Source organism: Xyrauchen texanus, chromosome 20, assembly GCF_025860055.1.
Source record: "Xyrauchen texanus isolate HMW12.3.18 chromosome 20, RBS_HiC_50CHRs, whole genome shotgun sequence".
NCBI classification, from domain to species: Eukaryota; Metazoa; Chordata; class Actinopteri; order Cypriniformes; family Catostomidae; genus Xyrauchen; species Xyrauchen texanus.
In genome coordinates, this window is record NC_068295.1 from 3,663,597 (window position 1) to 3,686,817 (window position 23,221).

General features: G+C 42.9%; 1 protein-coding gene and 1 long non-coding RNA gene across 2 annotated transcripts in view; both read left to right on the top strand.

Annotated features, from left to right (window-relative positions):
• Positions 1–23,221, top strand: part of LOC127660445 (uncharacterized) — a 216,124-nt gene that overhangs the window by 150,339 nt on the left and 42,564 nt on the right. The window lies entirely within an intron of this gene.
• Positions 980–23,221, top strand: part of kcnk12 (potassium channel, subfamily K, member 12) — a 41,928-nt gene continuing 19,686 nt past the window's right edge. The window contains exon 1 of the mRNA XM_052150658.1: positions 980–1,319. Coding sequence (XP_052006618.1) covers positions 980–1,319 — 340 coding nt within the window. The remainder of the gene's footprint in view (positions 1,320–23,221) is intronic.

Below are 23,221 nucleotides of genomic sequence, written 5' to 3' on the forward strand. Positions count from 1 at the left end.
GTAGAAATATTGGTGGGGGTTGTACTAACTTAATTTGACTATTGGGGTACACCCCCCCCCCCCTCCCCTCTGGAATCTACACCCCTGAAAACAAGGCAGATCTGTCAAAAGTAATGTAGTATAATGTGACTTTCTCTAACGCTACAGACTATGTTTAACTTTGTTAAACGACCAAAGTGGTATTAAAACACGCAGGATGTTACTCTAGTGAAAATGTACAGTAATACTCAAGCGCGCACGGATCTGATGCTCCCAAGCAGATGCCTCATTTGGACTGCGGGCATCAAACATCCCACAGCGTTAAATGCCATAAACTGGATATCTGACTTGCAAAAGTAAACAAATACCTTGACACGCTGGCTAAATGTATGCATATGCATTTACCCCGCTGTATTTTTCATCGGCAGCGAAAATTAATAATGTAATCCACGGCGCGAGCGATTTTGCGCCGCGACCCAAAGGATGAGCTGGATGCTTCATCCGCATCATGGAAAACCAGAAGGACAAGTGGCTCTTCACAGTGCTACAGCCTTCCAATGAAACACAATCAGGAGTCTTTATACGCACGGATATTCACATTTGGCTGAGTAATGGATTTTAAGATGCAATCGAACACTGTATAGGTGGATTTATCTGGATAAAGAATCAATGGGGTACCCTGGATGGAGCACTACTGTACTGACCACGAGGGTGAGTCCAGTTATATATATACAAATAATAATAATAATAATAATAATAATAATAATAATAATAATAAAACTTATGTAGATCCACAAGTGGTGTTTGTTTGTAATGCATTTGTGCGTCTGGCGTTATGTGCACTAAAACTTATCTTGAACTTATTCAAGCTTGTTTGATCAACATTATGCAATATCTTAGGAACTTGCGGTGTGTTGGAGAGTCCTGAAACAGCAGCTCCATAGTGATCCATGTCATTTCATTGGTCGCTGTCCACTGCGCTGGTGGTGCTGAAATCTGGATGATGCCGGCGCAGCGACTGCAGGGCTGCCGCTCCCTTCACATTAACGAAGACAATGGCCGCTTTCTGCTGCTCGCCGTGCTGATCATCGTGTACCTGCTGTGCGGCGCTGCGGTGTTTTCTGCCATCGAGAGGCCGTCCGAGCTGCGAGCCCACGGGCGCTGGAACCGGACACTCGTGAACTTTAGCGACACGTTCAATATCAGCTTGCAGGATCTGAGCGCCTTCCTGAAAGAGTACGAGGCTGCGATCGCTGCTGGAGTTCGGGTCGATTCTCTTCGACCAAGATGGGATTTGACAGGGGCGTTTTATTTTGTCGGGACAGTGGTGTCCACTATAGGTAAGTTACTACATGCATACCTTTTCATTTTCTTGTGATTCTCTCCCATGTTATGCATTAGTATAAACGAGTTTGTCCTCTACTTTGGCTAAACTATTTGATAAAACAGTTCTGTTAAATTCTGTTTTTGGAGAAAATGTTCCATGCTCTTTTCTATGTAAGTGAATGGAGTAATGTCAAGCTAAAAAAAATGGCAAAAAGCACTATAAAGTGCCAAAAAAGGTAGTCCATACCAATTGTGTGCTGTGTTTCAAGTCTTCAGAAGCAACATGGCAGCTTTTAACCAATAGAGTGAAATAGCAATATATCGTGGTACTTTTTCTCATGATGCTGTATCGATATTTTCAATCTTGTATTGATACTTTGTAGGGGTGTAACGATTCACTCCTTTTCTGCTGATCTATGTGCATCGAGCTTGAAATATGATCTTTAAATCAGAATTGTTAGTGTCGGTCAATAATTGATTTAAAATGCTAAAAACAGTGCACAATATTTGAAAATATATAAATATTGAATTAGTTACGTATGTGCGATTTACTTGAGATTAATTTTGAATTGAATCGAAAACCTATGAATCGTGAATCGATTCGCTTTCAACCCAAAGAGTCACATCCCTGATACTTTGTGTTTTCATATCATGTCCAACATTGCAATAGCGACGGACCAGAACATGTACTGTAAATATGTGCAAACTCTGAGAGCGGAGTTTTTATTTTCAGATGCAATATGAAAGTCTGAGATGGCAATATGTGGCAATAAGGTGTGATGGTGGCGTAGTGGGCTAAAGCACATAACTGGTAATCAGAAGGTTGCTGGTTTGACCCCCACAGTCACCACCATTGTGTCCTTGAGCAAGGCACTTAACTCCAGGTTGCTCCGGGTTGATTGTCCCTGTAATAAGAGCACTGTAAGTCGCTTTGGATGAAAGTGTCTACCAAATGCGTAAATGTAAATGTATATGCAAAATACATACGTGAAATATACAGTATGTTCATCTGTGCCGTTGACTGATAAACAAAGCTGCACATATGCAACTTGCCTGTATGTGTATTTAAAAATACTACAAAAATAGATGATTCACATGTGTAACATATTTTACCAAATACTAGCAGAAACAGTGTTTTTTCGTTCCGGTTCCGGCGTTCCGCAACCTCGTTTCCAAATGGTAACCGGTTGTTTTAAAAAACATTTTTTCATGACAATACTATGTGCTAAAAGTGGGAGATATTCCAGTTGCACTGTTGCCAGATCTCACAAGAGCAACAACACACCTGTTTTGGAAAAATAAGCTCAAAATAAGAATCCTCACCCAAATTATGCAAAAATAAACGATTCATTTTTCCCATGTGGAGGAATTGTCAGGATTGCAATCATTGCAAGCATAGCCAACGGTTGCCTATATAAAGTTACTTCTTTTCAATAAAAGTATTCTTTATTTTCATTTTTTTCTTCCCTTTTTCTCCCCAATTTGGAATGCCCAATTCCCAACACGCTCTAAGTCCTCGTGGTGGTGTAGTGACTTGCCTCAATGCGGGTGGTGGAGGACGAATCTCAGTTGCCTCCGTGTCTGAGACTGTCAATCCACGCATCATATCACGTAGCTTGTTGAGCGCATTACTGCGGAGACCTAGCACGTGTGGAGGCTTGCGCTATTCTCCAGGGCACCCATGCACAACTCACTACCTGCCCCGCTGAGAGCGAAACACATCATAGTGACCACAAAGCAACCCTCCCTAGCAACCGTGCCAATTTGATTGCTTAAGAGACCTGGCAGGAGTCACTCAGTACACCAATAAATGTATTCATAATATTAAATATATCCCCCAAAATTTTCAAATATTTCAAATATTCATTTGGACACCTAAAATCAATGAATAGCCTAAATCTCTCTCTCCTGTAGCATGCACACATTGTGTGGGTGCGTTTGGAATAAACGTCACCTTTTGCGGGCCAAATGATTAGTATTTTTTTGACATTCGTTTTTAAACTAGCGGTTTCCTTTGGAATCGAAGTGCATGCTTACTAAAAAGAAAGAAGCTGCATTTTTTCAGGCAAAAGGAAGTGGTGTAAATCCGAAAATGTACTGTGATAAACCATAAGAATTTGGTTTCCTAAAAAAGATTTTTTGGAAACAAATGAACCGGTCATTAATAAACAATCGAAAGGGATTTAGTTCCCATTTTCGGTTACGTTCTGCAAAAATATTTGTTTATGGTCATATGCTGTATGGCCATATGCAAGATTTAACAAATTTTGCGAAGCATGAGAGAAATTGAAACCAAACCTGCATGATTAACTTTTTCGGTCACCGACACAGAGTCTCGCATTTGGTGCAGTTTCAGTCGTGATCCAATAATGAAATCGTGATGTATTGCGAAATATTGAATTATGATATATTGTTTCGTGAGGTTGTCCGCGACACCCAGACCTGCAGTATTTGTATGTGCAACAGACCGAAATAAAATTTTCAACCAAAAATGAAACTTTCCCTCCCTTATAGCACTCTGCCGTGTCTCATTTGCACATATTTAAACTCCTATTAATACTTATTGCGTTATGAATCCAAATGCCATTGGTTCATAATCGATCATGACGTGCTAAGTTCGAATATGTGGAAGCACAAGCAGAGAAGCTACTGAAGATTTACAGTAAATAACGAACTTTACAGGATAACAAATTTCGATCAGTTTCTGTTGAACACTCAATATCAAAAATATCCTTTTACAGAAATGTTTCAGATTCAATACGCGTTAAGCTCAATCGACAACATTTGATTACCACTGGAAATATTTTCGACTCGTCCCTCGCTTGTAAAAAATCAAATTAAAGTTGTGGTTACAGTGAGACACTTAAAATGGAAGTAAACGGGGCAGTCAATAAACTTTAATATACACGTAGTTTCAAAACTATCACCACAAGACATAAACAATAGAAGTGTCTACATGATTTAAGTGTGATAAAATTGTTTACAGGTTTTACCGGCATTGTGTTGTCATGACAACAAAGTTGTCTGATGGTCTGAACTTATATAGCACCTTTTTAACCTTAATGGTATTCAAATCGCATTGCACTGCGACCCATTCACACACCAATGATGGCAGAGCTGCCTTGCAAGGTGCTAGCCTGCCATTGGGAGCAACTTGGGGTTCAGTGTCTTGCCCAAGGACACTTCGGCATGTGGAGACATATGGGCCAGGAATCAAACCACCAACCATGCGATTAGAGGCCAACCCGCTCTACCACCTGAGCCACAGCCGCCCACAATTGTTTTTTTGGATATAACTTACAGTGTTCAGGTAAGCGAGCAATTTTAATACATAAAAACGTTTAATGTTTCCATGTATTTTCATGTATATGAACTGGCCCTATTCACTTCCATAGTACCTCACTGTATCTATGATTTTTGCATATTTAGTTAAATAAGCTAGGGATGAATTGACAATATTTTTGGTGGTTATTAACATTATGCCACAAATGCTGTCGATCGAGCTTAACTTGCATTGAACCTAGAACATTCCTTAAAGTTATACAGGTTTGGAACAACATGGGGCGAAGCATAATACATCTGGGTAAAGTATTCCTTTAAGAGTGTGATTCATGCTTTTTTGTTTCTGTGTGCAAATGTTTCTTTTGTCTCTGATTTACAAAGTTTGAAAGCCTACGCATAAAAGATATTCCTTCCAGCAACCCTAAAGATCAATATAAAACTCATTCTGTGTCTATTCATGTCTGTATTAAAAAGAGAAAGATTGAGCGAGGACATTTCGGTTTGTCTCGTACAGCTTTTTGCTTTTGTAACACTTTATGTAATATCATTTTCAACTAAAAGAAGCCATAAATGCACAATAATACAGCGGCAAAAAAGTAGTGTTTTTAATTTTTTATTTTTAGCAGCAACAGCTTCTGGCGCCTTGGTTGACTTGTGACCTTTCATAGAACTCACATCGCTCTTTTGCCTGGCTGAGAAAACATTTCCTTGGTCTCAGCAGAGATTTAACTTTTTCCATTGGCATTTCCTCAGCATGCTTGATAGACCAATTCACACCCTGTAGTGTTCCCTGGGAGGCTGGGAGGAGAAAAGCGTCCAAGCCAACTCCCTGCTGGACTTTAGCATTCAGGACCAACCCTCAGGCTGGCAGTTTGCTGTAGGGTTCATGTCCCAAAAGCCAAATGTGCTGATGCCCACATGTCCTGGATAACATTTACCCTGTAATAGGTCACTAAAGAGCAAGTATCCCTCCGAGACAGCCCCTTCTTTACTGTACAGTATGTATTTGTTCCTACAGACTGGCTCCTGTTTTACACTTTCCATCTGCGGTGAATAATCAATAGCCATGCACTTTGTAGTTCTTACAGCTATACGGGCGCTTTCATGCTAGAGCAATTGGTGCGAAACCGAGTTTTATTTGGTTGGTCTGAAAATAGTCTGCTTGAAAAGGTGTTAAAATTCAGGTGAACTCTTTGGAATGGTTTGTAATTGACTTCGCTAATCTCAGCCCCTTGATTTCCATTGCTCACTTTGACAAGCTTTGCAGAACTTCTCGCAGGAGTAAATAAGAGATTGTTGTGAATGGCACTGTTTTGGCTAAAAGTTTTAGCTGATTATCACAGTCACTTACCATTTGATAGCAATCACACACCTGATAACATTAGTGTTAGAGAACAGAACAGCTCATATAGTGTCTACAACACACTTACTATGGTGTTGTGAACTCTTTATTTACTATCGCCTCTACTACGACCTGCATCAACACATCCATTGAATTTAAATGAAATAATGTCAAGTCATTAGTATAATTTACATAGCAAATTGGCCAAATAGTTTTTAGACTAAAAATGTTTTCTAAGTCAAGTCAAGTCTAGTCTAGTCTAGTCTAGTCTGGTCTGGTCTGGTCAAGTCACTTTGTCCAATCACTTTGGATTTACAGTTTTGGTTTTCACATTGTAAATAAAATGCACGTGGGTTTTTCACACTTCATCTGTCATTGCTAAGCCGAATGTTACAGCATAACCTTTTTCCTAAAACCTATGGGTCAAATCATTACATTGTTTTTTATATTTCTTCAGATCTACAAATGTGACATATCCTATTGAACTGACTAATCGGAAGACTTGTCTTTAAACGGGTAGGGTGAAAAGTATCACCATGTAAAATTGTGTTTTAATCAGTAGGTTTTCGCAACGGTTCAAGAATTGGCAAGGAGGAGGCGGGAACTGGCTGAACAGTAAACATATGTTTTAATGTCAAACTTAACGTAAAAAAAAAAACATATACAAACACAGACACACATGCAATGCGGCCGTGTGCATCTCTCTCTCTCTCTCGAATCGGCGCCTCCGGCTCCCCTTTATCTCGATCTCCCACTGATCAGCTGATTCAGTGCCGGCCGTGCACGGCCCTGCGATGCCCTCTTCCTCGTCACACTCCTCCCCCATCTGATTCAGGACCACCCCCCCCCAGGGGGTCCACCCTACCTCCTGTGAACCTGGCGGAGAGAGACAAGGGCAGGTGGGGTGAGAGGGAAAGGGTTAGAGAGAGAGAGAGAGAGAGAGAGAAGAATTTGCTCGGCGGCTCCCATATACGCTGTCACCCGGTCCTCAACCGCTCCTCCGCCCTCTGGCTGATGCCAGCTCGCTCCTCCCCGACGGACGGCAGCAAGTCCTCCAGCCCCTGGTGGACGGACCACTCCTCCCCTTCTTCAGCGGACAGCAGCGGTTCTTCCGTGTCTCGGCGGCCGGCAGCGATCCTTCCGTCCCCAGGAAGACGGCCGCGGCTGCTCCCCTGGCGGATGGCAATGGCGAGGACTCCGCAACAGCGCATCCCTCCTCCTTCCTGGGTTCGGCACCACTGTAACGGTGCAAGGATGGCCAAGGAGGAGGCAGGAACTGGCTGAACAGTAAACATACATTTTAATGTCAAAATTACCTTAAAACAAACATAAACAGAGACACATGCAATGCGGCCACGTGCGTCTCTCTCTCTCGAACTGGTGCCTCCGGCTCAGCTGATTCAGCGCCGGCCATGCATCATCACAGCACGGCCACGCCCTCCTCCTTGTCACAGTTTTCTAAAAAGATCTGTTTCTAATCTCTCCCCATCCTTTATAATGAGGAGGTCAAGAAAATGTTTGTAATTGATGGTAGATTTAAGTAGCTGAAATTCAAGAAGCTTGTTTTCAGTAGCAGGCCATAAAAGGAAAATGTCATCAATGTATCTACGCCAAAGACTCATTTTAGACAGAAAATGATTAACTTCAGAGTCACATAAACATTTTTGTTCAAAGAGACCCAGTGCAAGTTTGCATAATTAGGGGCCATAGTGCTTCCCATTGCGGTTCCTTTAATCTGTAGATAGAAGTTATTTTGTACAGAAATAGTTTTTTGGTAAGTACAAGTTTAGCAAATTTCTTTATACAGTCAATACCAGGAGTTTTTTAGAAAAACAGTCATATAGATAAAAATCTATATTATTGTGCATGCAATACATTTACATTTATGCATTTGGCAGACACTTTTATCCAAAGTGACTTACAGTGCACTTATTACAGGGACAATCCCCCAGAGCAACCTGGAGTTAAGTGCCTTGCTCAAGGACACAATTGTGATGGCTGTCGGGATCAAACCAGCAACCTTCTGATCAACAGTTATGTGCTTTACCCCACTACGCCACCACCACTCAAGTTCTAATACAATACAGTCTAACTTGCATATATATTTAGCATTTTGTGCATATTACTGGTCACACTTAATCATTAATTAGACTAGACTGGACTACTGTAACTCTCTCATTGCAGGCCTTCCTGCATGTGCAATTAGACCTCTGCAAATGATCCAGAATGCAGCATCACGTCTGTCTTTAATGAACCAAAGAGAGCACATGTTACACCACTCTTTGTCTCTCTCCACTGGCTGCCGGTTGATGCACATATCAAACTCAAGGCTCTGATGCTGGCATACAAAACAGTCACTGGATCTGCTCCAGCATACCTAAAATAATTTCTGCAGAGCTACACACCCACCAGAAGCCTACAGTCGGCTAATGAACATCGCCTTGTTGTACCAACACAAAGAGGCACCAAAACACTTTTCCGGACTTTCGGCTTCATCATACCACGTTGATGGAATGACCTTCCCAACTCTCTGTGAAGCTGACTCACTTTCTGTTTTTAGCCAAAAAATGGCTAAAAACACATCTTTTCCATGAGCACTTAACCAGTCAACAGACCTTTTGTAAGTCGCTTTGGATAAAAGCGTCAGCCAAATGAATAAATGCAAATGTAAATGAATTCATTCACGAATTCATTTCTCATAGTTACTTGTTTCCAGTGAGTTATCATTCTGTGTGTGTCAAGGTTTGGTTGGTAAATCCTAATAACACAGTGAAGCTGGCATCTTCTATAGTAGTAAACAGCAGCTGCTAGCACTCTTTGTGGTATTGACATTGATGATGCAAGTGTACCATGGTTCAGATCTAGAGACCCGCATTGGCAAGAATCGAACTCTAAACTCTCCAAGTGTGAAAGCATCCACTCCTTCAAGCAGATGAACCCCCTCCCAGGCGCTGTTGATTCCCAGAGGCTGCTTTCGTAATTGAAAATCTGAAGCAAAAGGGCTTCATTAGAGAGCAAAATGATTGTGTGCAACAGAGAAAGCAGATATGGATTGGTGTGGCTGTCAAAACCAGGTTGTGCCTAGGCTATTTTCTGGGGCTTTAATGCTATCTTCCTCATAGATTGGACATTCCTTTACCCTCTGAAACCAGGATTTGGTGTGTACGTGTGTGCATATATTGTTTTATAGTTGTATTCAGACTCAGAACACTCTATAAGATTTATGGGTAGTCTAGAATCCGCATAAATCCTCATTTACAACATCCAATCACTTACTATCAATATGCACTGAATGCATATTGTACACAACAAGGCAAAAGTGTAAAAGCGGCAGTTCAATAACATTTTCCAACATTCTTTTGAATGCCCATATACTAAAATAAAATGTTTGATGCCATGAGTGTACCATCATTTACTATTACGATTATTTGGAATGGCCATGGAAAATTAAGCAATGTGCTAATTTTACCTGGTCGCAAAAAGTAGTCAGTCAATTTACCTGATGAACTTTCACCTTTTGCTGACCCTTTATGCTTTGCAGAGCTAATGTGTGCTTCTAAATCACTTGCAACTTTATTAGATTAGCAACTGACACATAAGTGGCAGCTTTACATATCATGCATTCTGCTTCCCACGGATCTCGACCTGAACGAAAGCATGGACATTTTTGTGCAAATCTTCTGTAAATTTGCACTTTTGTTTGAGCATTATTTCCACTCACCTGTCATTTGCTGCTGTTTGATGCCGAACACAACAGCGCTTCGTGCATTCACGGAGAGATTGACAGGCAGGAATTTAGCCAATAGCTGCTGCAAGCCTCTTATAATCCACCAATTGGTGTGCGAGAAGGCGGGACTTACAAAGAGGGGTTTAAACGATGCAAATATGCGCGCACACACAATGAAGTATCAGACCAGATGCACATCATAACACAACTAAAGCCGAGTCCCGGACATTTTCGTGGCCGGATGCTTTTTAATGTCTGAAAAAGAGAACATGTCCGGGAAAAAGAGGACTTATGGTCACCCTACTTATTAGTCAGACATTATCATTACAAATCTACACACAATTCTGCTCAATTCTTTGGTGCTTTCTATATTGCTAGGTTTGGATATTATTGTAACTTTTTGATCTAAATGTCACATAAATACAACTGTGGTTGGTTAATTAACATGTCGTCAGATAGACCTGTCTAAGTGGGCAACTCTTGGCCAGAATTAGCTAGCAAAGTAGAACAGGCTTCATGCCGGCAGACCGAAGTCTGGTTCTGCGAGATTACCAAAAATGCAACACAGTCTGGCCAGTATAATTCTGCTTCATTAAGCGACAAATATTAAAATAAGGCGTGCTTGATGTAATTCTTTCTTCTCAGCCGCCATATGCAGTACCTTTCATCTCAGTGTGAAGTCTCCGCACACCTCCCAGCTTCAAAGATAACAGAGATTGCGAGGTGCCTCGGCTTTGTCATGATGGGAGTCTTTTAGGGACAACCCAGACACTTCCGTCTGCATCTCACGGAACCCCCTACCATTTCACACACAGTGAGTCACAATCAGACTCAGACACAGCGCTGGCACAAATTAAGAACTTGTAATCAGTATAGCTTCATCTCAGCCCAAGGAGAAACTTTATCTGAGACAGACAGAAAGTAACATGCTCTTAGTTCTTGGAATTTCTCTGATGCCGAGTTCTGGAGACGCTTCTGCAAGCTACAACCATCACTTATGTCAGTCAGAGAGGAAAGCTCAATCAGCACCCGGATGCTAACGACCGAGAATCTGTTCGATGAACAGATGTGCTATTAATAGAGCCACTGTTTTCGGATCACAAACCTTCATTTCATGCATACATTTGTTCAGTTCATTGAGAAAACACCAACTAAAATATGCCACACCATCAATGTCATGATATGTTGAACCATACCATTTAATAAATTATTAGAATAATTAGAGCCTGGATGTAGCAATCATTATAACTGTGTTGGACACCTTCCGCCCCACTTTTTTGGAGATAACCAGTACTTTTCAAAGACCTTTTCATGCCTTAATTACCTTGTTTACACATCTCGATGATCTGATCACAAGTTAGTGGACGGTGTATAATGCAGGTGTTAACGGGCTGCAAAGAGCGCTTAAATAAACATGGCCATACATTAAAGACTTCACAGGACATCTTCGGTAGTGGTTGACCGGATATGGGTGTTTCAATGGGCTATGCCGATACCAATATATAGAGAGCAGGATGGCCGATATAAATGCCGATATGCATAATACAATTTCACAATAGGAAATCAGGTGTAAACATCATTTCTGAAATGAAACAAACACGATACAATATTTATTAAAATTCACTTAAACTGTAAAAAATAAAACCTTGGAAACTAAAATTGTTTACGATCTATTTGCAAATGTATTTGCAAATGTCCAGGGCTGGACAGGTAATCTGGCATACTTACCATTTTACCGGTGGACCGACGCACTTTGGGGCCGATCAGGGGTGGACTGTCCATCGGGAGATCTGAGCCGACCGGTTGGTCAGCTGAGAAACGAGCCGAATGGGCCGCGATAAGCTCAAATGCGCTGCCGCGTTATGCAGAATGGACCACAAAACGGCGCCGCGATATGTAGAAAAGTACAGCGAACACCCCCACCTCGACAAGTTTTGGGCCAGTTGCCATGTAAAATCCCGGGCCGATTTCTCTTCCCAGTCCAGCCCTGGTCAAGACTGTTTCCTGAAACCGTAGTAACTATGTCGCCATCCATCGTTGGTTCAACAATATAGAGCTGTCGTTAATGACGACACGTACACCAGAAAGCTGATTAATGTGCGAAAGCTGCTGAAGACACGAAAGCATTGTGCACTGTGTAATGCAACAGATAAACTGAACTGCAATAGTGAGGTTTCCCTCTACATCAGACTCCGGGATTCCCCCGATGCATTTGAGCACATGCACACTCTTCAAAAACATATAAGAACTTCACTTATGCATTAATGCAAACACATAAAAGCTGTGTTAACTGACAGAAACCGTGTATGATAAAGCTCTTTCTTTTAAACAGTCTTTAATCCCTTGAATGACCGCACTCGCGGTTACATGATGTTTCAGATTGTCACTTTCTGAAAAACTTTGGTGTAAAGCGTTTTCTTAAATGCATGTAAACATTGTCAAAGTCTGGACAGAATGAAAAATATATATGGAATGAAAGATATAGAAGCCTCAGCGAAGTCTAATGATGTCTAACAATAAACTATGCTTCTAAACACAGGTAAAGAGCTGTAGTTTTCGGGAAACACCAAATCGCTGAACTATGTATGCTGGAACTTGCAACTATATTTGGCTATCAATACTTTTGGGGAGCACCTCAAAGTTGATGTTATACCTGACATCAACATTCAGTAATATACTGTTTATGTAGAAAGTAGGGCTGCTTGATTGTGACAAAAATCATAAATTACTTTATTGCTGTCGGTGGTGGCATAATGGGCTAAAGCACAAAACTGGTAATCAGACGGTTGCTGGTTCGATCAACCCAGTCACCACCATTGTGTCCTTGAGCAAGGCACTTAACTCCAGGTTGCTCCGGGGGGATTGTCCCTGTAATAAGTGCACTGTAAGTCGCTTTGGATAAAAGCATCTTCCAAATATATAAATGTAAATGTTTTGTATATCACAACTTCAAATTGGCCCACTTAGTAGCATGACAAAATTAAACTGTTATTCTGTTGTGCACAAAAACCGAGCAGTCCCATTATAATGACTGAATCTGTCCTCCACTGCAGGTTTACACTGTTTGAGCCCTGCAGTCCAGCACACGCTCACTGATGCTTCGCACTGAGTTCCTGGAGTTCTGCATCCTCGCGACTGCTCTCGTTATAAATTAAGCTGTCTATTTGGCTCAATAGATCCTTTACACCACATCTACGCCTTGTTGAGTATAATGGAAGCGCTCTAGTTTTGTTGCGTTGCTCATTTGCAGTCTATATACAGTCTAAATAGCAAGTGTTGCTGTACGACGTAACAAATCCAAAATAATTCCAAATGTTTGATTTAATGATAATTAATATTTCAGACCATGCTTTTCACTTTGCTATAAAGCTTCTTTTATAGTATCAGGTGATTTCTTCAGCACTTTTCATGTGAAACATATGGCAAGCATTTGGCAATCAGACTATTTCAAACTTGTGCATTAGGATCGGTTGTCATTACTGTTAGGATTTCAGACTAATTTACTGTAAGTGTCTCTGATTTGCCATTGTCGTTTCATTGCTCAACAGACATGTCTGAGATTGGAAGAATACTCAGCCACTGCAATAACTCATTAGACTTAAATGGAAAGCTGGTCTGTTATTTGGTTCTTTGGTAATGGTTATTTTGGTAATGGTTATTTTTTCGCAGCACTTGTAGTAAGTGATGTGTAGTCACAATATTTCTCTACAATTTCCCTGCCTTCGACATAATCAGATCACAAATGGTCACCAGAGATGCTAATTTCGGGTGTGAACAGCAGTCTGTTTCGGCTTGTGAACAGATTATTCTAGATGGATGTTAAAACCAGGTGTAAAGTTGGCAATGTGTCCCTTTTTGCCCCTAACCAAATATTGTCTTGCTTTATAAAAAAAAAAACATCAATTTTTTTTTAAAACAAGATGAATTTACTTGAGGAGCAAAATGACAAGATATGTTCTTGTTTACAGAGAAATCGAACAATCCCCCATTGTAAGAGCAACCACCACAGAATTTTGTTCGATTTCTCTAAAAAACAAGACTTAATATCTTCTGTCATTTTGCTTCTCAAGTCATTTTTAAGGATGTTTTGATATTGAAATGTTCCTGAAAAAATACGACAAAAATACATATTTTTTTAGCAGTGTGAGATTTAAACGAATTTGCGTTAGGGTTAGTGAGTTGATACTTATGATTCATTTAAATATCAACTTTGTCTCTGATGTTTCTCTCAAAAGTCCTCCTGGGGAATGAAAAATAGACACAAGTGAGATAATTGTTGACATGCTGTTGAAGACTCTAAATTTAGTCTTCTTCCCCGTTGTGAAGTCACAGAGTCACACCAGTTAAATTTGCCAAGGAAAAGTATGTTTATTAAATCTTATAGTTATCAGACATAGGAGAGAAAGCTACTTCCCCTTCTGTCGCTCTCTCCACGTTGTGTCGGAGAAGCGACACTAGGGGTCTCTCTTGAGCGCCGATATCCACCTCTGATCTATGAAAAAAGGCCAATGAGAGTTGGCAGCCAGTATTTGCATGTCCCGCCGCTGGACATACGGGTATTTAAGCGGCGCAAATACGGGAGTTCATTCAGAAAATTTCTTCGGAGCCGATGGTCTGTTTGCAGTTTGCTGCGAGTTTACACACCACTACGTTCCTGTTTCCTCTGACGATCTGCATGCTGTTGGATTTGACGGCGCACAACAGCGGCTTTCTCCTACTTGCACAGCGTGCATTGTTGCCCCTGAGCGCTTCGACAGCGCAGACACACACACATACTGTGTGTTAAAAGAGTTATTTCCCTTAAAAGAGTGAATTTCTCTAAAAGAGCAAAACACAGCGGCGTTGAACGTCCTTTTCAGGATGCGTCTTTTTCAAGATGCCCTTCCGCCTCTGTGTTGTTCCTGGATGCGGTAGAAGCCTCTCTGCTTCAGACGGCCACAGGCGCTGTCTCGTGTGTTTGGGCCGCGATCACACCGAGGCAGAGTTTGTGGATGGTTCATGTTCTCACTGCGAGAACATGACCATGACCACGTTGCGGTCGCGGCTTGCTTTCAACAGCACGGGAGGTTCGCGGGGTGCACCCCAGCTTCACCCCGCATTGTTCCTTCTTCCCACGGGATTGAGGACGATGCGGTTGGCGCTGGGGGCGATTTGGGGGCGGCAGCGGGTGCAGTTTCGCTGGGTAGCCCCCCCGCGAACCTCCCGTTCCCCCGACACACTCGCTGGTCCCCATCCACGCTCGCGGCGATAGCGGCTCGCCTCACGGCCTGGCTGTCTATCCTCCCGAGCCCGAAGCAGATGAGCTCGCCGCCGCATCGGAGAGTGTGATGTCTGATGCCGAGGACTCCCCTGGACTGCCGCCTTCGGGCCAGCAGACCCAGGCTGAGGCCGACGCTCAGATGTCTGACATGCTTTCCCGGGCCGCCGTGAGCGTGGGGTTGGATTGGAACCCTCCATCCTCCATTGCAACCTCCACGTCTGGTCCCTGGACGGGATGCAGAAGAGCTAGCCGGCTTACCGGCGACCGTTGTGAATACAATCAACCAAGACAGAGCCCCCTCTACCAGGCACCTTTACGCCCTAAAGTGGCTCTTGTTCACAGATTGGTGTTCTTCCCGAACTGAAGACCCACAGAGATGCGCGATCAAGTCAGTGCTCCTGTTCCTACAGGAGAGGCTGGACAGGAGGCTGTCCCCGTCCACCCTCAAGGTGTATGTTGCCGCCATTGCCACCCACCACGATCCTGTAGACGGCAAGTCTTTGGGTAAGCACGACCTGATCCTCAGGTTCCTGAGAGGCGCCCGGAGGTTGAATCCCTCCCGGCCAGGCCTAGTTCCCTCCTGTGATCTCTCGGTAGTCTTGGCAGGACTCCAGAGACCTCCCTTCGAGCCGCTTGAATCAATTGGACTCAGGGCCCTCTCTCTTAAGATGGCCCTGCTGATCGCGCTCGCCTCTATCAAGAGGGTCGGGCTCTGTCAGCGACACTTGCCTGGATTTCGGTCCGGCGGATACATCTGTGATCCTAAGACCACGACCGGGCTATGTGCCCAAGGTTCCTACCACACCATTCCGAGATCAGGTAGTGAACCTGCAAGCGCTGCCCCGGGAGGAGGCAGACCCAGCCCTTTCATTGCTGTGTCCAGTGAGCACCCTGCGCATTTACCTGGACCGCACACAAAGCACCAGACGCTCTGAGCAGCTCTTTGTCTGCTTTGGGGGATGGCAGAAAGGGAATGCCATCTCCAAACAGAGGCTCGCCCACTGGGTTGTCGACGCCATCACACTGGCTTATCACACCCAGGCCGTGCCCCTACCCTTGCGGGTCCGAGCTCACTCAACAAGGGGTGTTGCGTCCTCGTGGGCACTGGCCAAGGGAACCTCCCTAGCAGACATCTGTAGAGCCGCGGGTTGGGCAACACCCAACACCTTCGCGAGGTTTTACAACCTCCGCGTTGAGTCGGTTGCGCCTCGTGTTTTCTCAGGTCCGAGCCCGTGAGAACTCGGTAACACGTGAGACCGACTGGCCGGGTGGATCGCTTGCGCTCAGCGCCCTTTCCTGACGTCAAGGTAAAGTAGTGCGCCTTCTTCCCAGGGCGCTCCACTCCGAAGTCGGGACCCTGGTCGATTCCTCCCCAGCCCTCCGGGTCCGCGGTTCAGCGGAGGAACTCGCCGACCCAAGCCACTGCGGGTACCCTGATGGCTACCCTGTACTGGTATAGGTGCTCCACAGGTAAGGCCTCCTGTTCGGACTCCCCCTGTGTGTAATTCCACGGTTCTGTCCCCTTACGAGTGGACCCCCGTGTCTCCCTTAGGCAGTTACAGCTGCCCCGGTCGCCATGCTGTAGCAACTCCCCCCTTTCAAGGCTGGATCTACCACCGCGCCATACTTTCCACACGAGCCCTAAGACGGCTGTGTGACGTGTCTACCACTTTTCCTCCCCAAGAAAAAGGGCAGGTGTGGTCTCCGCAGGGTCTGGGTAAGACCCCCTTCCCTATATGCGTGTAAGGGCCCCGGCCGTGATTGCTCTATGCGAGAAACATAGAGAGAAAAGAGGCCCAGCCAGGCTGGCCCGTTCCCATGTTGGCAAACATCGCCTTGTTCCCCTCCCAGGGTAACTAGAAGGATCCCGATGTTCTTATGGGGCATTGGGGAAGGGTACGTGCAGCCAGGTACAGACGATGCGCGGCACTGGATGAAATCCCTGCCCGCCTCTGTATCGGCAGTTCACGTACACGGTTCAGCGCATGGCAAGATTGGAATGGGTCCCCTAGTGTCGCTTCTCCGACACAACGTGGAGAGAGCGACAGAAGGGGAACGTTTGGTTACGTATGTAACCTCCGTTCCCCGAGGGAGGGAACGACACGTTGTGTCTTTCCTCCGCCATGTCGCTGAACCGAGCCACTGTTGTGGCCGGACCATTTCCGGCTCCTCAGAAAAATCCTGGATGAACTCCCGTATTTGCGCCGCTTAAATACCCGTATGTCCAGGGGCGGGACATGCAAATACTGGCTGCCAACTCTCATTGGCCTTTTTTCATAGATCAGAGGTGGATATCGGCGCTCAAGAGAGACCCCTAGTATCGCTTCTCCGACACAACGTGTCGTTCCCTCCCTCGGGGAACGGAGGTTACATACGTAACCAAACGATTTCAGTATAAAGTGTGGTGTCATACAAATGGTTTTCCAATCGTCCCTCAGTCTTGCTGGGGCTTTTTTAGTCTTTCTTAAGGAGTTACATTTGCAGGGTGTATTTAAGCTTACCATAGCAGTTTAAAATAACTTCCCTTCCACTTAAAATGTAAAACACAAGTCAACACATGCAACTCCAGCTCATATACTACCTATCAAAAGTTTACACATACAACCAACAGTATATAAAGCTTACACATGTCTGTAAGAGCTTACACATACAGCCTTGACTTACACTAAGCTTTAGGCATGCCTTGACTTACACCACATAACATAAAACATAAGTTTAATAATGTAATACAAATGATGGACGTTAAGGCTCTGGGTTACTGACCGAAAAGTCAGGGGTTCAAGCCCCAGCACCGTCAAGATACCACTGTTGGGGCCTTGAGCAAGGCCCTTGACCCTATCTGCTTCAGGGCCAAGAGTTGTTGAGGGTGGGGTGGGGGTTTGGGGGCAGGGTTGGGGTTGGGGTCGCTGTCCATTTCTGCATATCGCAGTGGCTCATTTTAGCTTATCGCGGCACATTAGGCTCGTTTCGCAGCCGAACCAACAGACCCCCTCGGTTTTTCCAATGGCTAGTCCTCCCCTGATCGGCCCCAAAATGCATCGGCCCACTGGGAAAATGCCCGGTATGCCAGATTATCGGTCCAGCCCTGCCCATGTCCATCTCAACTGTGTAAGGTCAAAAGACACATGAGCTACACAGCTCAATATTTGTCGAGGAAGCTGTTTTAAATGAGTGTAGATCTGACCATCTTCTCACTTTGACCCGTGTGGTGACATATTGTGGTTGGATGAAGGTGGTAGAACAGCAGTGGCTAAAGATGTCTAGCGAGCTCAGCCTATTACATGCTTGTCTGAGCAGAGACTGATTCCCAGAGACTCGCAGGAGAACACAAACCCGAGCGTCCCACAGCCGTGTTGGCTTCAGTAGCCTTGAACCCCACCGCTTTTGACTCTGCAAGCAGACGCGTGTTCTAGACTTTCACAGCTTCTGCTGGTCATTTGTTCCATGTGTGCGTCAGTGTTCATGATGGCGTTCTTGTTCCAAGAGTTTGTTGACTTTGTAAGAATAGAGCGCAACAGTCTTGTTGCTTAAGTAAAAATCTCATTCATTTTTCCATAGGAGAATTGAATTTTAATTATAACTTTCAAACCTTTAAAGACAGGCCTACCATGAGCTCAAAGGTTGTTAATCAATGGTATACACTCCTGTTGAAGCCATCTGTCTGTGGTATTTCACCTTTATTCAAAAAACAATGTGTTTAATAATGGAATTTCTGTTGAAGAACTACACAACCCATGATCCTGAAGAGAAAGATCCACCAAACAATGTGCGCTAAAAGAGCTCTGCAGAGACCACCCACTGCCACTGTGAATGAGGAAATCGAGTCGTCTCCCTACACATTTGCACTATACTTTAAATATATTGATCCTGTATAAAAAATGTATGGATCTAATTATTTAATTTGAGTTTTTAAAAGCAACCTGAGTGTGTATGTGGCTTTAAGAGAACAAAAATAAATCCAGCCTGATCTCATGAAAATTAAGCAAGAGTGGAAAACTGTGAAAAAAAGAGTGGGGGGTACCAAAAGTGATTTAAAAGGTATCATAATTAGAAGGATTTTAAGGTGAATGTTAGATGGAGGTTTTAATAAGTAAATCGTACCTCCCTAAAAATGTAACCTAAACCTAACCGATATTGTCCTAAAAGCAAATGAGATGTAAACAAATGGCCATCCTTACCCTTAACCGACACCTAAATCTAACCGATAGTGTCCTAAAAGCAAATGAGATGTAAACAAATGGCCATCTTTACCCTTAACCGACACTTAAACCTAACCGATAGTGTCCTAAAAGCAAATGAGATGTAAACAAATGGCCATCCTTACCCTCAACCGACACCTAAATCTAACCGATAGTGTCCTAAAAGCAAATGAGATGTAAACAAATGACCATCCTTACCCTTAACCGACACCTAAACCTAACCGATAGTGTCCTAAAAGCAAATGAGATGTAAACAAATGGCCACCCTTACCCTCAACAGACACTAAACCTAACCGATAGTGTCCTAAAAGCAAATGAGATGTAAACAAATGGCCATCCTTACCCTTAACCGACACCTAAATCTAACCGATAGTGTCCTAAAAGCAAATGAGATGTAAACAAATGGCCATCCTTACCCTTAACCAACACCTAAATCTAACCGATAGTGTCCTAAAAGCAAATGAGATGTAAACAAATGGCCACCCTTACCCTCAACAGACACCTAAACCTAACCGATAGTGTCCTAAAAGCAAATGAGATGTAAACAAATGGCCATCTTTACCCTTAACCAACACCTAAACCTAACCGATAGTGTCCTAAAAGCAAATGAGATGTAAACAAATGGCCATCCTTACCCTTAACCAACACCTAAATCTAACCGATAGTGTCCTAAAAGCAAATGAGATGTAAATAAATGGCCATCCTTACCCTTAACCAACACCTAAACCTAACCGATAGTGTCCTAAAAGCAAATGAGATGTAAATAAATGACCATCCTTACCCTTAACCAACACCTAAACCTAACCGATAGTGTCCTAAAAGCAAATGAGATGTAAACAAATGGCCATCCTTACCCTTAACCAACACCTAAATCTAACCGATAGTGTCCTAAAAGCAAATGAGATGTAAATAAATGACCATCCTTACCCTTAACCAACACCTAAACCTAACCGATAGTGTTCTAAAAGCAAATGTGACATTAAAAGCACATTTTCTGAAGCAACTACGTCATTTCATGCCCCTTCTATGACACTTTCGCCTCATGTATCAGATTGACTAGGCTCGCGCTTGAGTCCAAAGTCCAACACTCTATGAGGTGAGGTACCGCGGAAGCTAACTACATTGGGATAAGTGTGTGTGGCAGGGCGGAGGGCGGGGCCGGGTCGTGATCATACACACATGACGGACATGTATGTAAACTATCTCTCTCTCCCGCACAATCCTCCGCAGTCGGCCTTTATCCCTCTCGGAGGCTTGATTAGCCTGATAAGGGACCGGGTGTGTATGATGACGACCCGGCCCTTCCCTCCGCCCTGCCACAGTGTGTATATGTATGTCAATCTGTAATGCAAGCATCAAAACGCTAATTTTTCAAATGATGCTCTAGAGTTTCGATATCATATTACTATAGCAGTGTGTGAGTAATAGCATGAAAAATAATTAATTAATTTAATTAATTAATTCATTAAAAAATAAAATGAATTAAACACAGTTGTTGCAGATCCTCTAGTGTCATTTCCACCAGAAAAATGTGGCAAAACATATAACGCGGCACGTAAAACTCAGTTTGCAAAAATGTCGTTATAGTAACGTTCATTTTATGAGACTAGGTTGCATGTGTATGTGTTGTACTAATGTTGTATATTGGTTCTTTCATATTACTTTCTTATATGTTAACTATTTTCTTTACGTTCATTTTTATCATTTGTTGAACTTGTGTTGGTCAGACAATGTCAGACTGAGCATTGAGACAGACGCAACTAAGATAATTCAATAAACTCTGCTCTTTTTTACCACTTTGTCTCCTGCATTCTGCTCTATTCCCTTGCTGACTATGGGCTGGTAGAAGAGTTACAGTAACATAACAGACTGTTTTTTTTTTTACCAGGTAGCTCAGCAAGTAAAGCCTCTGGCTACCAACCCTGGAGTCACAAGTTCGAATCCAGGGCATGCTGAGTGACTGCTGCCAGGTCTCCTAAGCAACCAAATTGGCCCGGTTGCTAGGGAGAGTAGAGTCACATGGGGTAACCTCCTCGTGGTCGCTATAATGTGGTTCTGGCTCTCTGTGGGGCATGTGGTGAGTTGTGCGCGGATGACACAGAGAATAGCGTGAAGCCTCCCACAAGCGCTAGGTCTCCGCGGTAACACGCTCAACAAGCCACATGATAAACAGATAGATAGTCCTGTCACAAATGCTGGCTTGGTTGAGTCAGAAGTTGACATGATGGACTTCAGCACTATTTTGAAAGCGCCAAAGTATTTACCCTCTTCAGGAAGGCTACCAACCAATATCTCAGTTATTGTAGTAGTGTCTTCCCTTCTTGCGTTTGTAATCACTGCAGTCAGCTGTTTTTAAACCACTGTGAGCGGCACACTTTGATTAGATCACGCATCACTGTCTCCTCAGCTATTCTCTCGCACTCATCTATCAATATAACCCGCTTAAATAATGCAGAGGAATGAATTCCCCCACTTCGCTCTTCTGTTTCTCCCTTTCATTTCATTTGAATCCGTCACACTTCGTTTGGCCTGATGGACTTCACTTTATGAAAACGCTTATAATTACAGTCTGTGAAATTATGATACATTCATTCCCCATCATTATACATTTAAACATCATCTGGGTCAGTGAAAGTCAGTGTTTTTTGCAGAAGGGACAATGTGGTTACTAGGCTGTCAGATTTACACAAGCTTTGTTCGTAATTAGCATATTGCTAACTGCATACAGTGTGGATGAATTTCACATAACATGTTAAGAATATGTTTCGGTCATATTGCACCCCAAAATTAAATGGAAGAATTAATAAATAATATATACTGTAGCATCAAGAAAATTAAGTTTGTTTTTAGGAATATAAATAAATACATATTTTCATTTTGACCCTATTTTCTAGACAATTAAGCACATTTTCCCCTACAAGTTCTCATTACCAAAATGCAAATAATAATGATATGTTATTTAATATTGGATATATTTATACATTATAGTACTATTTCTTGCACTGCATTTGGTTTATACTGATTTTAATAAAAAAATAAATCATAATATTAATTTATTATTGTAATAAAATAAAAAAAAAGCACAAATCTGGAAGTGAATGGGGGCTAATCCATAAACGTTCAAATACTCACTGTTTTAAAAGTATAGCCTCGAGACATAAACAATATGTGTGTATGATTTTAGTGAGATAAAATTGCTTAATAACCCTTTCTCCATTGCCATGACGATGTAATGTCAACAAACCCTAAAATGACTGTAAAAATGGTGATTTAAACTACTGTTAAGCTCAAATAATTTTGGATCATAGAATACAGTATTCCTAACAGTATGCTCTGGTTGTTTAGGGCACATTTTGTCGAATGGCATCCAGGTATTTCATGCATACAGGTAATTAGCATATTGTGCACAGTAAACATAATGTATACTACATAAACAGTATGAGTGGTATGCTAGTATTATATTCCGAACACCGCCAAAGACTGTAAATACTCTTGACAGACATTTATAGTGTTGCTCAGATTTCCTGGAGCAAAGAGCGGCACCTTCCTCTCTCATTCTGTTCAATCTGTGTCTTGCTCTCTGTCTCTCTCTCACCTGCTCATTCACTCTCTCTATTTCCCTTTCTGATCCCATGGGTCGCTTGGTAAAAACAGAGGGCTGTAAAATGTCAAAGTTAAAAATGGAAGGGGGCGTGTGGCCACATGAAAGGCAAGTGTGCTGTTCTCCACACCGCTACTGAATGAGGCACACAATGCTATCTTTTGACATCTAAACACTTTAACTATAGCGCTTGACTTTTACATTTCCATTACATAACCAACTACATTTACAAGCTTGTCCGAGTTCGCTCAAATTGCATGGAAGCTCAACTGATATAGTGTTTCACTTGCGATGCAAAGGAGGAATACCTGTACAGAAAGTGTCCTAAAAACACCACAAAATAGCTTTCTTGCATTTTCCACTATTATGTGACACTATTGGTTAGGCTTAGGTTTAGGGTAGAGAGGTAGGGTTGATTTAAAATTCACTATGGAGAACATTTAACTTGCTTTATGTGCCACAGTGGACATCTTACCTCGGAACTGCCGCGATACGTGTGATAAAC